The sequence below is a fragment of the Agelaius phoeniceus genome, chromosome 6 (assembly GCF_051311805.1).
Source record: "Agelaius phoeniceus isolate bAgePho1 chromosome 6, bAgePho1.hap1, whole genome shotgun sequence".
NCBI classification, from domain to species: domain Eukaryota; kingdom Metazoa; phylum Chordata; class Aves; order Passeriformes; family Icteridae; genus Agelaius; species Agelaius phoeniceus.
This window is the reverse complement of record NC_135270.1, coordinates 31,944,012-31,961,625: the sequence shown is the minus strand read 5'-3', so window position 1 is coordinate 31,961,625 and position 17,614 is coordinate 31,944,012. Positions and strand designations below refer to the sequence as shown.

The 17,614-nt window shown below is 36.3% G+C and overlaps 1 protein-coding gene across 5 annotated transcripts in view; it reads right to left on the bottom strand.

The window, feature by feature from the left end:
- Window positions 1-15,082, bottom strand: part of FSIP1 (fibrous sheath interacting protein 1) — a 70,088-nt gene extending 55,006 nt beyond the window's left edge. Inside the window, exons 1-10 of one of the 5 annotated variants that reach the window (XM_077180348.1) lie at window positions 14,130-15,082; window positions 13,309-13,432; window positions 12,783-12,969; window positions 11,835-11,984; window positions 10,273-10,442; window positions 9,318-9,402; window positions 7,771-7,869; window positions 4,764-4,855; window positions 3,937-4,044; window positions 338-502 (exon numbers count right to left, since the gene is read on the bottom strand). In XM_077180348.1, coding sequence (XP_077036463.1) covers window positions 338-502; window positions 3,937-4,044; window positions 4,764-4,855; window positions 7,771-7,869; window positions 9,318-9,402; window positions 10,273-10,442; window positions 11,835-11,984; window positions 12,783-12,969; window positions 13,309-13,344 — 1,092 coding nt within the window. In that variant the 5' untranslated portion in view covers window positions 13,345-13,432; window positions 14,130-15,082. The other 4 variants (XM_077180346.1, XM_077180349.1, XM_077180347.1 and 1 more) reach the window with 4 other exon arrangements.
- Between the last annotated feature and the right edge of the window lie 2,532 nt (window positions 15,083-17,614).

The window sequence follows — 17,614 nt, the reverse complement described above, 5'->3', positions numbered from 1 at the left end:
TATAGTGGATAATTTGTTTCTATGCTGAAAAAAAACACCCTCATGCAGATAAAAATGTATGAGTTACCAATTTCTGTATCTTGGAAGTGTGGAATCAAAAACTCCTAAAAACAAGTCAGTTCTCAAATTACCTATGACTCAAAATAGCAACAAATTATTTTTCCATTGTTTCTACAGCTAAAATTTCTCACTTCACTCCCTAACACATAGACTTTATGATAAAATAGAGGATCCTAATGAAAAATGCAAAAGATATAAATACAGCTATATGCAGTATTGATCTCAACACATATGTCAAATAAAATATCAAATAAAATAAAACAGATCTGTAACCTACCTGATATATCCGGCTTGGACATTTTGAGCTAGAGCTGGAAAGAGCAGGAAACTTCCCATCAGAGAGTAGCAGGTGAAGCATATTGTCTATCTCATTCAGGAGATGAAATTCCATCAGTTCAGGTGTGTACCCTTCTCCTGGTGCCTGCCAGACAGGTACATTCTCCTGTTGGAAGTACAGAAAATACTTAAGCTTCATTTGCAAAGGAAACAGACTTTAAGGGCAGTTGCATACCAAGTGTATTTATTATTCAGATAAACCATACTTAATAATAAAATGTACATTTTCATCCATCTCAGTATACAGCTAAAATCTCCTAAATATTCATGTCCCTAGCACACTAGAGAGCAGCTATGGACAGAACAAGTAGAGACATTCATACATTCATCACTTTTAAATACAACCAAGGAGCAACTTAAATGGACAACCACTTTCCATCTGAGAAAGGAGCCAAAAAGCAGGAAAGCCTAACTAAAACTTAGTGTGGAATGAAGCTGCAGAGGTTGACACTACAGCAGAAACCACCTGGAGCCAAATCTCAAATGGAGGGTTTGAGATATAATGTGATGCTTGCAAGTTACCACCAAAGAAGAAAACAAGGCATTCACAGGAAATCAAAGGAACTGCTCTGAGGTCAGTAGCTGACATCCTTCTAGAGCCCCTATGTGTTATCACAGAAACCCTGCTAGAGACACAAAGCAGAGAGTTCTTTTCCTGATCATGATTTACATGATTTTTTCCTCTTGATAGCAGTTAACACCTGAATAACACATATGAATATATACTCGTACTACATACAGCTGCATATTGTGAGTGAGCTAGGTCACTTCAGCCAAGCCAATGAGCTCATAACCACAGACAGATGCAGGGTCTCCACAGCAGCTTGGCACTCCCTGCCTCTCACTCAGGCAAGCAAGTCTGCACAACTCCCACCCACTGGGTATCAGAGCAGCAGATTGCATCTCTGTGTCCTGACCAGAGACTGCTAGAATGTGGTAGAATGAAGCAGTAGATAGGACCTTAGAAGAGGAAGGATGTGTGGAAAGACATGAGTGTATTGCTGGTTTCCTTTCTTTTTCCTACCAGAACAGGACAAGTACCTTGCCCTAAGACTCTAACATCTACCTTGCAAGAAATTGATGTCCACCATTTGTTTCCAGCTTCCAAATTAGTCCTCTGGCTATTCAAGCAGTTTCATCCATACAAGAGGAGGAAATATCAGCTTCCAATTACAATACCACTGCTATGAGGTCATTTGTGGTTCATCCCCATTACCCTAAACCATGTTAGTTGCAAAAAGAAATAAGAAGCATACCCCCAACACCTGTCCTAAATTATCTTCATAATAAACGGGAAAAAAAAGAGAAAGAGAAAGAAGAAAAGAGAGTCAAGAGAGTCATCCTTTTTGTTAAACAAAATCAGTTCTAATGCTTTCTCATACAAGTATGATGAGAGACAACTAATGAGCCTGACCAGACCTGATCTGACTCCAAAATAGCCACTCAAAAATGTCTCAGATGCTTGCCACCTTTTTGGAAACATCTGTTCAGGTGAGACAGTGACCACAAAAACATAAGTATCCAGCATGGTACTACATTTGTGCCATGTTAACTGCCTCCTAATCAGAGAATGAAAATCACAGAGCAAAAACAGAAATTACTCTACGGGAGTCCAGTAAGATGTAACTGAGCTCGTTAGCTACAGCTCAGTGTCTGTATCCCGTACTCCAAATACCCACATTACTCCAACATTCATTTTACTCTAGGATGAAATGGACTCACACATTCTCTTCTGTATTTTCATGATAGCTTTGCTTGGAAAATAAGCTTCTGTCCTGTCAATGTTTCCTGTGTGTTAACTCAGAACAATACTTTTATAACAACATGGTCAGTGCTTTCTGTGGAACATCTGAAACAATTATAACCCTGCAGCTTCAGCTTTGACAATTAAATTAGCATGAATATGTGTACTTCTAAAATATTTTAAACACTCATAAAACATTCTTTCAAAAAGTGAGAAGTGCTGTTTGGATATTTGGCATATATAGAAGTACAAGTCAAATGAGGTTATCTAATTCACATTACACCATACAGAGGAATTCATACAACATAACCAGATCTGCCTTGATTGACAGCCTCCAAAATATTACTCCAGCCAATGTGATTGCACAGCTTTTTGCAGCTTTTTAAAAGTCAGAACAAAATAAGATGAAAGTAGCCCTAGCTGGATAGTTACCTGGGCCAGCCTGAAGTTGTCTAGATTACTCATTAGCTGATAATTTCCTCATGATTTTTGTTATGAAGTAGCCACAGAAATGCCTCACCCATAAAAAAATTCAAATGTGGGAGAGGAAGAATCCATCACTAGACTAGACAGGTCTAAGTAACTATTATCCTTTCTTTCACTCTACTTTGACAGGAGAGTTAAGAGCTTTTTTCTCTAAAGAAATTATCTAGAAGAGACTAGGATAACCACAAATTGCCATTCTTGTCCATGGTATCAAGAACATACAGCAACACACGTGTCCTGTAAGATGATCTACTTCATATCTAATATTAACAGTGAAATCCCTGGAGATACAAGACAACATGATAGTGACATATACCAAATACAAAATGGGGACAAATGTTACACTTTTCCATTGCCTTGATGCCTTGAGAATTGAAGCAAAAAAAAAGTACATACTGTTAGTTGGAATTTGCATTAGCTACTCTGTAAAAATGCCTCTAAATTCTATGACAGACACTAGCTTAAAGAGAAAGAAAACCTGGTAACTACACGTTTTGAGAGAACACTTTTGCAATCAGTAAAATAAATGATTTTTAAAAGCCACTATTTCCTAGGCCAGAAAGCTATGTTTACTAACAGAAGATTGTTTAAAACATCTTCTGATCTTTAAATGATGACATTTATCAAACTGAAGACCATCTCCTAGAAACAGTGATTGATGGGACAATCAAATACTCTTTGTTACTCTCCATGAGGATGATTTTTATTCACTTCAGCTCCTGCTATTCACTGAAATATGCAGACTGTGCACTGTTTAACAATATTATGTTAAAGCATAGATATCTAATGTTTAAGCAGACTTTATGTATTTTTAAGACAGACTGAACTGGAAGCCACAAAAAGATGTCACATTATCTTTCTAAATGGACACAGAAGCTTCATAAATGTGTATTTCCCCAATTATTGCATTTTGAAGTCCACTTATCAGTTGTCAAATAATTGTTGTTGAGAGGTTTTTCCAAGTAGTTGCTGGCCTTTCTCCCTGAGACTACTGCATACAGCACTAACCACTCAGACTGATACTCCACAACTTCACATTTTATGCAAGAAAAAAAAAAAAAGGTAATTTTCTCCAAGTGTTGTTCTAAGGTTCCCTCCTCCTGTGCCTAACTTTTCTTTTAGGTTCTGATGTTAGTAAAATTAACAAAAAAACCTATGAGAATTCATTTTTGGAGACAAATTCAACAGGATGTATCATATTTTCTCTCATATCTCAGTAGGGTATTTAATGGTAGAACTAAGATCAAATTTAGATTTACTGTAAAAATAAGCCAAATACAACAGAACAGTACACACTAAATTTGTCATACCTTGAGATCTTGCAATTCAGTTCCATCTTCTGTATCTTTCAGGAGTTCAGTTAGCCTTTTCCTTTCTCCCTCAAGCATAATAAATTGGTTTCCTGAATCCCTTGCTAGCTGAAATATTTACAACAAGAAAAAAACCCATGCTTAAGAACTCCACTAACTCAAACACCTCTAAAACAGAGCTTTTAAACTCTATGAAATTAACAGCTAAATTTTGTTTATTTCAATAATACAAATTATCACTCTGACAGAAAAATATAGCCTACATATAATAAATTTATAATCTTATCTTAGTCTTTGACATAGTGGGGAGGCAAATATTTTTCATTGGATGAAAAATCATGATACCTACTAGGTCCTCACTGGAAAAAAAGAAGCAGAAAATCAAGGGATGCATTTTCTGACAAAACATGGTCCCATCCAGGCTACACATGAGCAACCTGTATATCTATCCCTTATTTATGCATCAGGTTAACACCAAATAAAGTTAAGTTTATTTAACAGTAAATAAATTTTTAAAAAGTCTTAGGATATTGCCCTTAAGAAAAAACTATGTCCAGGCACAAACACAGCAATTCAGTTTCCAGTATTATTTATCAAATGCATAGAAGCAGTATTATCCTAACCGATATAAGCATCCAAGTTGAGAACTACCTAACACAGTACTCTGCCATAAATAGCAGTTTTAATAGAAAGGTAATTTCTTCATTTCTGCCTAATTAGCTTCTAAAGTTCCTGATTTTAAGAGAAAACTGTCTCCAAAAGTGCTTATTGACTAATTTCTAGCTGACATTTAAAAAATGTTACTGGTTTTATGCTTCAATGCTTACCTCAATGTTCTTTTTAATGAAATGCTGGCTGGTTTTATTTTTGCTATGCATTTTTTCTGCTGGTTTTTCTGTTTCTAATTCACTTGGATAAGCTGATGTTAGAGGAAGAAAAGTTGCTACATTAAAATCATTCCTATTTTGATTCTACAAGAACTGTAATAACATCAATCCCATTCAAACCCTTAGCAAATATATAGAGTCAATAGACAAACTTTTTGTATGATGTTTTCATTATTTGTGTAAATAGTATCATGTATTATTGTATTGAAAACATACTATTGCCAAAATCTAATTTAATTTTCAACTTTTTATTATATGAAATCACTCAATGTTACAAAGGCTAAATAGTTTTGAATTTCTGACCTCAAAAATGTTAAACATGGTGGCCTTAAAAGCCACAGCATTCCTTTAAACCCTCTCATCATTGCAGTTTTCTCATCATTACAAAACCAGACAATAATTTTTTTGAAAACCACAGAACTATCTGGAGACATATCAAGTACATTTTTCTAAATAAAACAGCTGAAAAACAGATTATATAGTTGATATTATTATAACACAGCTTATAAAACAAATATTGTTAAAAACTAAAACTCATCATAGAGCTGTAAATCTATTAAACACACACATGATTTTCAAATAACAATAGGTTTCTATCCATGACCAAAAAAAAAGGCATGATTCTGTTTTTCAGAGACTTTCACCATGCTTAAAATAACAATTCCTTTACAAACAGCAAATATTTGTCACATTAAATAACAAGTCTAAGCAAACATAATCAACTTCTAAATCTCAAGAACTGTTTCAAAAGCAGGCATGGTACTTTTTGCTTTTATGGAAAGCAGAAATTTGAAAAATGGGTGGGTTATTTCCCTACAAAAAAATTAATTTGACATGTTAGATAATAGAAGACAGGCTATGGAAATAACTCTTATTCAGAGTGAATAGAATGAAAGCAAGCTCCCAAAGATATGAAATAAATTCCATGCATCCTTTACATGGAATTACACAATACACAAACCTTAAAGGACTGATGTGTTGGATATGACTAAGAAACCCCCTCACAGTTCAAATGCACAACAGCTTTCTGAAAGCATCCTAAGCTTTCTTTACCATTACCACACAACATCGTGTGTCAAGGAAATGGATCGTATAGGAATGTAAGCATCGATATAAAGATGACAAGTTGCATCCTGAAATGAGCAGAACACATCAAACACCAACATAACATGCAAGATGTACCTTACTTTTAAACTATATCTTCCACTTGACTCTAGAATAGCATTTTTGAGAGGGAGCCATCATACAGAACATCTCAGAACATTGAGGAAAGAAGGGACAGACATGGATCACTGAGACAAAGAATACACTGAAGACTGCCAAGGGTAATTAAAAGAGAGATTGCAACTAAACAAATTTTCCATATGCATTTTGGTAGATTTGGCACATATTACAAAGATTTGGTAAAAATCTTGATGAGACTGATGAAGTAACAGCATAAAACTAGTGCATACATTCTTCTTCACAAGCTCCTCTTGCTCTTGGTCTGCCTTTATGACAGCTGTGACACAGAAATCCAAAAGCAACAAAAACAGTAATTCTTAGCTATTCAGACCCCACATGAAAAGCCTCCAGCAGAAATAGTAAAAGTCATTTAAAGCAATATATACTGCTCACAAGCTGTAACTGATCTCTACTTCATGCATTCCCAAAGCAGGAATGTGCAGAATATCTCAAAACAGTCAAAACAGTGCAAGTGATAGCAACTCCCAACCATGCCTGTACTGGAAGCTCCAGAAGTCAGTGCTGTATTGAATAGTGCTACTGAAACCTGCCATTGTTATGCCAAGGGCACTCCAGCACAGCTCAGGAATTTTGGAGAAAGAAGCTGAGGGTCAAGCATTATTTTAAGGGAGGAATGAAAATACATGGTAGAAGGACAGAGAAATTAAAAGCTCCAGCCCACAAAGGTAAGGTAACATACTGGGTAACTAAGACAAGTGATAAAATGACAAAGAAGCTGAGTTCCATGTTCAAAAATTAAAATATGCAGTCACATTCTACAAACTTCAGAGATATTGCTGCCATCGAGGCTTCAGCTTTAAGGAATACACTTATATTACATCTTTGTCATCTTAGCCAGTCACCAGGAAGATAGATTCCTTCTGTTTACATAGAATGGTAGTTGACAAAGGAATAAACAGTTGCAGCTGATAGCAATGGCAGTTGAAGCAATTATTCTTATATCACAACACTTGTGAGAAGTTACTAACCACACAAACTTGGATTTCAAATAGGAAAATAATAGAGGCATACAAGCACAATTCCATGTATTTTGACATGATAGGACACACTACACCACTAACAGCATTTGAAACGTCTGTACAATGCATGATGACACATGGTCCCTAAAAGAATCAGCAGGTGTTTGAGTTTTGCCAGAAAATACTTATTTCATAAAAGCAATTCAGACTTTACAATAATCAGGAGAGCAAAATATAAAATAAGTTGTCTGAAGATTTATGTTTGACACAAATCCAAACAATTTCTGCTGAAAACCAAAAGAATACAGAACAGTTGCAGTCAGATTCAGCACCACTTGTCATTTCTAGATAGTTTCTTGAATGTAAGTCTATTAATAAAAGCTAAGATACCTTAGAGTCACAGCAAAGATAAGTTTTTAAAGAATTCGCATGAAGAATCAATGATACATTTTACAATATATCAGTTACACACCTCTTCCTTTTGAAATGAAATAAAAATGGCTTTATAAACCCAATACTAAAAAATTTTCTTAGCATGTTGACTTAAACATCTTAGATCAATCATATAGCTGTTCTCTTCCTTCATTTGCAAAAAAGTAAGACCTATCACTCTTCCAGTAAGTAACCTTGCTTTTTCCCATTTCACTGGCCTTGCCAAAAAGGCTGAGTCTTCATTACCCACCCACTGCATATGTCATTTTGCCATTGCTAAAAATACAAACTCTACCATTAATAAAGCTTACCCTGGTTTTCTTGGGCTTTATGGCAATTATAATCTTTAGGATTCATGTGTGTGTGAAATACTGTAGTGCATATTTCATCCTCTTTAGCATGGGAGAGATCTGTAAGGAATTTTTCCAGTAAAATTTAATTGAAATGTATTTATAGAAGATCTAGCGTCATGTGTATCATACAATTGGAAAGTAAAGAAATTCACTTGGATAAATGACATAAGCATTGTATTTCTCAAGAAATAAAGGGGGAAAGTGTAAAGTGTGAGTCATATTTATGCAGTTTCTTATGGCTGTGTTCATGTTCTTAACAACTACTGCCCATGGAAGACAATTCATCACATTCTCAAAGACACAGCCCAAGGCCCTAAAGTTCAAATGCCTCTGCAGACACCATGTGATAAGTCATCTAAAACTTTGAATGAGAGTAAGGCATCCAGGTTTTCACAGCTGGTGTCTGCCTGTGCATGAATTATTAGATTCCCAAGCAGCTTAGGTCAAGGGCATAGTCTAGAAAAACAGTGTTCAAGCATCCTAGTTGTTTCAGTTACTCAAAAAACCTAATTAATTGAAGTATTCATATGAGCCAACTGGAAATACCAGTTAGAGCAGTAAGTCACAGTCTATACACTTAGCACTTACAGAAAGGGATTCATATTGCAAAGAACCAAACTAATTACATGTGATTTTCACAATGAAAAAAACATACAATAACCACTAATAATGCAGTGTAATGGACTCAACTGAACAAATGATTTTGTTAAACAGAGCACAGGGTAAGGAATTTAGGGCTGTTTAATTAACCCCTGATTTACATTTCTGCTGAGAGTGTGTCAGAAGGTTTTGTTGTGCCTGAAAGGCTTGGAACACTTAAGTTATTAATGATTTTGTACCCAAACTTGTGCTTGATTTCATAGCTACATTAAAAACTATAATAGCTCTTATATATAATTTACTTAATAAAGCTCTATCAAATTCAAGTTCTGAAAAGCAAAATATATTAAATGTATTCCATTTCAGTATCAACCAGGGCAGCCATCAAGACATTTGTTTAATTAAATAAATACCAAAATAAATAAGACCTGAAAAGTAAGGCTCTACCATGATACAGAAAATATAAAGATCAAGCTGGAGGAAAGCAATAAATCTAAACTATGCAGTTTTGTCAGTGCAGTACACCAGAAACCACATGATGCAGATGGTCTCTACAGGAGTTACTTTTGAGATAAAGGAGTTAGCAGTTATATAGTCTTGTTTGTCTACTGTTATTTTAATATATCCTGACATCTACTGGAGGCTGCCTAAATATCATCCCTATCAAATTGTTTCCTTCCCTTAGTAACCTAAACTTCAGCATAGAAATAAAAGCAGGTTACATTGTAAATAGTAATTTTTGTTTAAATATTTTAACCACATACTGCTACCATTATTATGCATGTACTTCCAATATTCAAGCTGAGATTTTTGCTCAGCAATAACCATTCAGATCTCAAATCCCTATTATCTCCCCAAAAAGAAAAAAGATAGGATGTATCACAATTCTGTTTTTCTTTACTTACCAGCTGTATTATGCCATGGTGAGAACACAGCCAAAAACTGGTTTGTGTTTTCCACCTCCTCATTGCTTCCTGTGGTTCTGATACACTATTCAAAAGAAATAGGCTGTGTATGCAGAGATACATTCATGTATTTAAAGTAAATTCTTTAAAGGGAAATACATTGTCTGCTTATCAGATCTAATAAACTTCAGACCCTATTAAAAATTACTCTTCTCAATTTTTTTTCTTCTTGAGGGTATCTGAATATCTCCTGAAGTGATGAAAAAAGTATGGTGAAACTTTAAGGCCCCTGTTACACACTGTCTTATGTGGAGACCCACTTCAGCAGACAAAGAAGTTCTGTAACGTCTGTGTGGCTCCAAATCCAAATCCAGTGAAATTATGAAATGCAGTCAAACCAATCATATTTTTTAGCAACTCACGTTTCTATTCATGTAAAGCAGAGAAAATACGAACTTGTTTCAAGGCATTTAACTGCTAGAGGCCAGGACAGGGATAGGGTAAAGGAATTTGTGTTGTAGCATTCTTATGTCTTCTTCAGGCAGCATCTTTAATTTCTTCAACAGACAGTACTGAAACAGCTGGGCCTAAGAAGGATCCCTCTTGAGCAGAATAAATGCTTTTCAGCCTGGGTTCACTGATGTTACCTCCTGACACACCTTACTCTCCCTGCAAGCAGAGAACTCAAGCAAAATACTATGCTAATAAACCACACCCAGACAGCTGTGTATTTGGCAATTTGTCTTATCAATTTTTAAGGAACATCTCCTTCTTTCAAAGCCTGCCTAGCCAATACATATTAAAAACTACCCAATCTTACTTTTTAAGATCCATTTCTTAATTTTAGTTAGCCAACTGTGAGTTATTTGATAACAAGGCTTCTCTGAAATATGATAATTCTGTAAGACAGTACTCTAAGATATATCAGTCACAAAATAAGCAGAACACTTCTAACCTGAAGTTCTTCCCAGAGCATTGCCCTCATTTCTCTGCCTTGCTTTTTAATTGCTTTTTCTTTAAAACACTGTTTTTCGAGTATGGTGTCAAGTTTATTCATTTTCTTTATAGCTGCTTGAATCTGAGCATTTATGTCCATGTCTTCAGAACATTCCAAGTCAGAAGAGTCTGCTGGAGAATACATTTAAAAATAATGTTGTCTTGAAGCATGTCAAAAAAACAAACAAACGCTAAAAAGCAGTCAAGTAATTTGGCAACACCCATAGACAAGAGTAGAACATTCTCAAACATATGTTAATTTCTAAACCTGTTTGTAGCAGGGAAAAATAGAGAAGTCTTTGCAACAGAGTGCTGAATCAAACTCTGAGCTGTATCAGTTGGATATAGAGGTGTGAGAGAAGAAAAGTCACCTATTTTGGGCAAGTGATTTGATTCATATTTATAATGGCAGAGTGACAACATCTCCACAGTATCAGCAAAAAAATCACTGACTTTAAAAATATAAAATAATTTTTTCAGCCTGACTTGTAGAATACATTTTGCATTTTGAAATTAATAATTCAAAAGAGAGACTTTTGAGGGGGGGTTAAGAGAGACTCTGTAATATCTCTGCCTTTAAATATTAGACAAGTTTCAGTCTTATGTCTTAGTAAAACCAGATTCTGATACTGGTTCTAGAAAAATATTGCTATAAAAAATGGAAAACTGTGAAACATGATGGAAACTACCATTACTTAATAAAGTAGATTTCTACATTGTCTCCCTTTTTTTCCTAAATATGCAGATTATAATTATAACTTTTACCTTTTCCCCTTCCTATAGCACCCTCATGCTCTGTCCTCTTCTATGGCTTCCACATTAAGAGTAGAGGAAACACTTGTAGCACTACCCCTAATCCCGCAGATTTACAAATTTTGGAACCCTGCAACACTCTGTTTCATTTTCTAATCTTTTGAGGTCAAATACTTTTCATAGCCATTGATCCAACCATTTACTGTGATGCATTGGTCTACTTTATGCCATAAAAAGATCAGAGATACAACAAGGGGAGAGCTATAAAAATCTAAGTGAGCTACAGAGGACAGATGGACCAAAGGAGACATGGTAAAAAAAAGAGCACTTATTTTAACTGGCCTGAACTCAGCAGATTGATATAAACCTTAAACTACTGAGTGAAGCTTTAGGCTGAGTTCTATTGAATTTCTGTTCTGTAGATATTAATGTCATGTTTGGTGACCAACACTCCTGCACTGGGTATGATAACCACTGAATTCTGCCTTATTAAACTGATTGAATCTACAGAAAAGTCAAATTCTATTATAGCATTAAAGAAAATTAATATCCATTAATAAAGCAATCTCTAAATAAAGAATTCATCCAATACCTCTTGAAAAGCACAATTCATATACATGTTCAATTTGTAGTATTCTTTTATAACTACAGAATATACACACATATACATGACCATTACAAACTCAGAAGCATTAATAAGAAAAGGAAAAGGTTTTATTGCACTGCTCATTCTATACACCTGAAAAGTACTATCTGATTTTGCATTACCTGGTTTTTCTGGGGAAGTTTCACAGGATTTCAAAGTTTGTGAAGTAGTATCTGACTTAGCATTACTTGGTTGTCCCGGGGAAGGTTCACAGAATTTCAACATATGTGTTTCAGTGCTTTCATCTCGAGAATCTGAAGTAGTGGTACATCCTGAAAAACACAGGGAGAAGCCTTTCACAATAAACCAGATACATTTTTGTCAATTAGGGATCACCACAGAGCCCTTGCAATGAATTAATTTTAAAAATAGCATATGCCAGAACTCATAAAAACAGGAGCAGGAATCAAAGGATTTCTTTTGACCCCAGTTCTGTCATGAAACCTTAACTAAATTTCAAGATGGTATCCAAACATCTGCTTCACTCATTGGCCTTTGCATCTCTATTTGTAAACAGTTGGACACCCCAGAACATTAATCCATTACCATTTACAGAATGACAGAAGAATGCCATGAAACCCTTCTGCAAGTGCTTCAATTAAAGTTATACACTGCATACTTACATTGAAAGTACTTTATTAGTATTAACATTGTTCATTTGTTAAATACTGTAATTTATAACCACAAATTCCAGGTTTTAGGACAGGTGGACCATTATTAGGATACAATGGTTCTAACAAATGATCATGATTACTCTGAAAAGTTTGATAAAAACATCTTAATGAAAACACTTTCTAACATGATTCCATGGAACATACACACGTGAGTTTTAATTATCTTTTCAGCCAGATCACAGTTTATGGTGCCACAAGACATTTATTGTACTGTACGACAGTAATAGCACATTTCTTTCAAAGGTGGATTTCAAATAGTGAAGAAAAATGAAGGTATGGATTTTCACATCTTCTTTTCCAGAATTTTGCCTATTTGCAACCTCTATTCCTTCAATCAGCAGAATTTTACCCAAACTTGGTCTAGACACAATACAAGAAAGTTTTAGTCATTCCCACCTGACAACTCGATGGGATTCCATAGACACTTGTGAAGAGAGATGGTCATGCTCTCCACTGTTGGCTGATCAGTTCTTACTTCCTGGACATCAGATTTATCTCTGTCATCACCTTTGTTTTCTGCTGGACAGCCATCTTCTAGACTGCCACTCTGGTAACCATCAGCCAAATTGATGGGTGAATCTACCTATGAAATGCAAATTATAGCCACCATGAAAACAGGGATGTTTTGGGTGAAGAAGATAACCACAATACTCACGTGCTATCACAAAGAACAACAACAATTCTGTACAACACTGCAGAGTACTTCTTAAATAACAGAACCATTTTCAGGTCTGATGCTGATGCTAGGAAAGAGCTCTTTTACTTAGATTTCACATTGATTCTCCAGCTCATCATTCCACAGACTGTCAGATTTGGGGTTGTCAGGCTAGGGTACTAAAAAAGCAGAATACTACTTCTTTAGCATTCTACTACAAAGAATTAGGCATGGAGGTTTTAATCTGCTGAAGTAGAGAAAAATTACCTCTTGCAAACATGGTTCTGGCGTTGTTAACTCCATAGATGTATTTAAAGATCTACAATTAGGTCAAGCTAGATGTAGGCCTTGAAATTTCATCAAAGCTCCTACTTGTAATATCCACTGTTACCTAAAATTGGGGGAAAATCCAGCAAAAACAACCTTTCAAATGAACAGTTTCATAATAAAGCAATAGAAGCCCTGCAATATTTCAGATATACATGTAAGTTTCAAATGTTTTCTAGCAACTCCATATTGCAAGGTTTTTCAGTTCAGACTGGCTTGCCACTCAAGTACGTGCTTTTCTTTTTAATATACATACAAATATATATTTATATCAAACCAATCGAAGTATTCAAACGTGCTTATTATCAAAGACACTTTGAATAGCATACATCTTACAAATAATCTCACAACAGAGGAATTATCATGGCTGTAGTTTAAACTACAGACGCACACGTTTCTCTGAAACAACAAAACTGTGAATTCACAGGAATTCGACATCTCAGCGCATCGTGACACGTGCTGGAAATTCTGAGAGGGCTCAAATGAATACAAGTCTTTATTTCAGTATAAGGGAGGCAGGGAGAGAAGGAGGGAGGAAGGGAGAGAAGGAGGCAGGCAGGGAGAGAAGGAGGCAGGCAGGGAGAGAAGGAGGCAGGCAGGGAGGGAGGGAGGAAAGCAGGCAGGCAGGCAGGCAGGGAGGGAGAGAGGCAGGGAGGCAGGACAGCAGAGAGGAAGGCAGCGAGGCTGGCGGGAGGGAGGGAGGAAAGAAAGCAGAGAGGAAGGCAAGCAGGAAGGCAGCGAGGCAGGAGCCCCGTCCTCACCGCGGGACGGCAGCAGCGCGGGCGCCGCCGCCGTTGCCGTGACGACCAGGCCGCGAAGTCTCGCGATAGCTGCGGCTGTCCCGGAGCGGGCCCCTGGGCGGCGCTCCGGTTCCCCTCTGGTTCCCCTCTGTTCCCGCTCCGCTCCCGCTCCGTTCGCGGGGGTCCGGACGTGACCGAGCTCCCCCTGTGCCCTGCTGCAGCTCTGCCCTCCCCGTCCTGGTCCGAGCAGTGCCCGTGCTGGGAATTATTGGTGCTCTCTCTCTGCCAAGGCTGGGCTTCTGCACTCATTGTGTGATGCTCGCACACAAGGATAGTTGAATCGCTTTTCAATAAACCCGGTAAAACTTCAAATTGTTACTGTTGTCACTGTTTTTACGTGAACACTCGCTGTTAATAGGGAATTCATTATTAATAAGGGGAGCGCGATTGCCTTCCTAATCCCATCCCTTTTTATCTTTCCTGCATTTAAACAAAATGTGGGGATTAATTCCCATGGTCCGATTAACTTAATAAAGCGGCAGAGACAACTCCAGGTTCCTACTGCTTCCTTTGACACCCATGTGTGTTAAAGTCAGGTTTTCATTGGCAGTCAAAATTCACAAGAAACAGTTTCCTCTGAAGAAACAAAGTGCATCTCGTTTAAATGAAGGTTTCGATTGACAAATTTTTGTGCTGAAATAAATCTTACTTAGCTAGTGGTGTTATTTATTGAGGTCTGCAGTAGAGCTTTGGTTGATGCTTACAGTATATTGCATTTTACTGTCACATGTGCCACTAAGAGAACCATTTTTCCTGGTATTTAGGGTAGTCACAATGCCATGTGGTTCCCAGTTAAGAACTGAAGACAAACAGGAAATGCACTAGGGCACCCTGTGTGGTTTTGCCTCCTCCCTAAGCATGCTGAGCTCTGGTACATTAAAATTTTAACATCTTCTGATTGCTAAAGCAATACCATAGTGGTGTTTGGAACCTGTGGTGCTTTCCACATGGTGCAGATCATGATCTGAAGAAAAAAAAAAAAAAAAAATATATATATATAGAAGGATGCATGTTTACATGTGCAAGTTTACATGGGCCAGTAATGACAATGAGAAAACAGTAGAATGGACAGTATCGTTCCAAACTGGCTAAATTAAAATATGGGGGTATTAGGAATTACATTCACTATGCATAATGAGTGAATGTAGCTAGGGTAACTGCAGCTAGGGTAACTGCCCCAATATTTATTGTTTTCCTACAGTATAATGCATATGCTGAACAGCTGGCAGAGTTTGTCTTGTTATCAACTTTCCTATTACAGACTGACTACAACCTCACAAGAGCCTTTGAGAGGAGACCATCTGGCTCTGGATCTGCTTACAAATGGACATAAAACTCCCTTGAAATTGGTGCAGGAATGGGCTTCTTGCTGCTGTTTGTAGAACCAGTGAAGGTTTCCAATGAGGCTGTCACACCTGAGACTGGGTAATAATGGCTGAGCAGGGATATCTCAAACCACAGTTGATCTTATCATCTGCTATGTGTCCTGGGAGACCCAGAGATGAAGATGTTCATAGAGCTCATCTCAAATCCTGTAAATCAGGTCATAAGAGTCTTCCTCTCCAATATGGACTGAACTTTATTAATAACATTAAATATTACATCATCTCAAATATTCTTATAGGTGTCAGGTGTACTGAAGCTTGAACTAGAAAAGCAGAATCAAGGATCAACTTTCTTTTTTTGCTTTTCCAGGAACAGGTCAATTTTGTTCCAAGATAAACTACATAGTTCCTTGAAGTATAACAATTTTTTTTTTTTTAAGTTGGAATGGAAAATACTCTTTTTGTCTAGAAAGTGGACAGGAGGAAAAACACTCCAAGATGTGCTTTTCATCCTAAAAAATAGGTTATAACATGATGAAATCACATTTAGACAAGCTGTCTTGATACTCAGAACACAGTTGTCATAGTAACAGAATTTATTTATCCTTTTCTTCCTGATCCAATCAAAAAGAGATACAAACAACAGAGGACATCCAGGGAACTTGTTCCCAATTACTATTGCTTACCTTCATACTCCTATTCTGAAAAACCTTTTAATAAACAAATAGGTAGCCAAAACACTTTAATTTCATTGTCTCAAAGATGTTGGAGAAAAAAAAATCAAGATTTTTTAATAGTCATTAGTTATTTACCGTTGATTATTTTTTATATCTTTCTCTGTACTCACCTGAAGTACCTTTTATTTACCATAGGCAATATTTCTAAGGCAGACTGTAACACTTCCAGTACTCAGGTTAGGACCACCACAGCTAATATTCACTGTATCAATTCCTCTAAAGGTTAGGGCAATAATCAGACTCCTGTCTTGCAAAGGAAAAAGTGATTATGTAAAAAAGACCCAAAAAATCCCCTTAACTCACTTCTGTGTAACTTTAATGTGATGTTATAACAAGACTTGATTTTTTTTTCAAATTGGACGGTGGAAAATATTTTGACCAGGTGAATAATTTAAACAACAATCCAAGCAACAGCAGTAATGAGTCAAAGCTGCTACTGTCTTAAAAGGAGTTTAAAATGAAATAAGTCAAATATTCCATCTTGCATAAAGAATTTTCTGAATTTTCTGATGGCAATTCTACATAGAGGCTGGTCTGTGAATTTTACAGAGATTAAACAGGTTGGTTTTTACACAGGTTGGGGTTTTTTCTATAGAAATATGTGCTTTTGTGGATATTTTCCACATGGATGAATTGCTAAAAGATGAACTAAGAACATTCTCAGGTAATTCTTGAGGTATGAAAAATCACTGTAGATAATTTATTGGGGAAGGATTTCAGTGTCTTTGGATATAATCTGCTAAAAAAAGTACAATCAAGTGTTTACAGGTATTCTTTTTGAAAAAAAGAAATATTTTTGTCTCAACAGTAAAAACCCATCATAAACCCTTTCCGTTCCAGATATAAAATGAAATTATATACAATTTAACTCTTTAATTTTATCATTGGTGCTTCATTCAACATGAGAGTTGAAAAGGACAAAAACAAGTTTGCTTTCTTCAGAGGAGTTCAGATCTGAGTAAACATTTATCCACATTCAGAAATCACAGAGATTTTGAGCAGTACCTATATGTAAGCGAGACATGAATGTTAAACTTAGCCAAAATTCGCAAGGAAATTACAACTCCTACTTTGACGTTTAGGTTTTCAAGATTTTCTCTATGGCATCTGTTCTTTCACTAATTTTAGAAAAACACACTCCATCAAATTACTTTTTATTGGCACTTTAAAAAAATGCATGCTGTAGTAATTCTCCACCTCTGCCACAAAAGGACCAATTTTTTTCTGGAATCTTTCATCTGTCTGATTTCAGGCAAGCTATGTCTGTCTTTTCATCTCTGTATTTAAGAAAGGCACCCGTCTGGACCCCCTGAAGAGTGTTCCTCACTCCCAAACTGATAAGCTCTTGAATTAGCAAGAAATGAAATGCATTGAAAACAAAGAG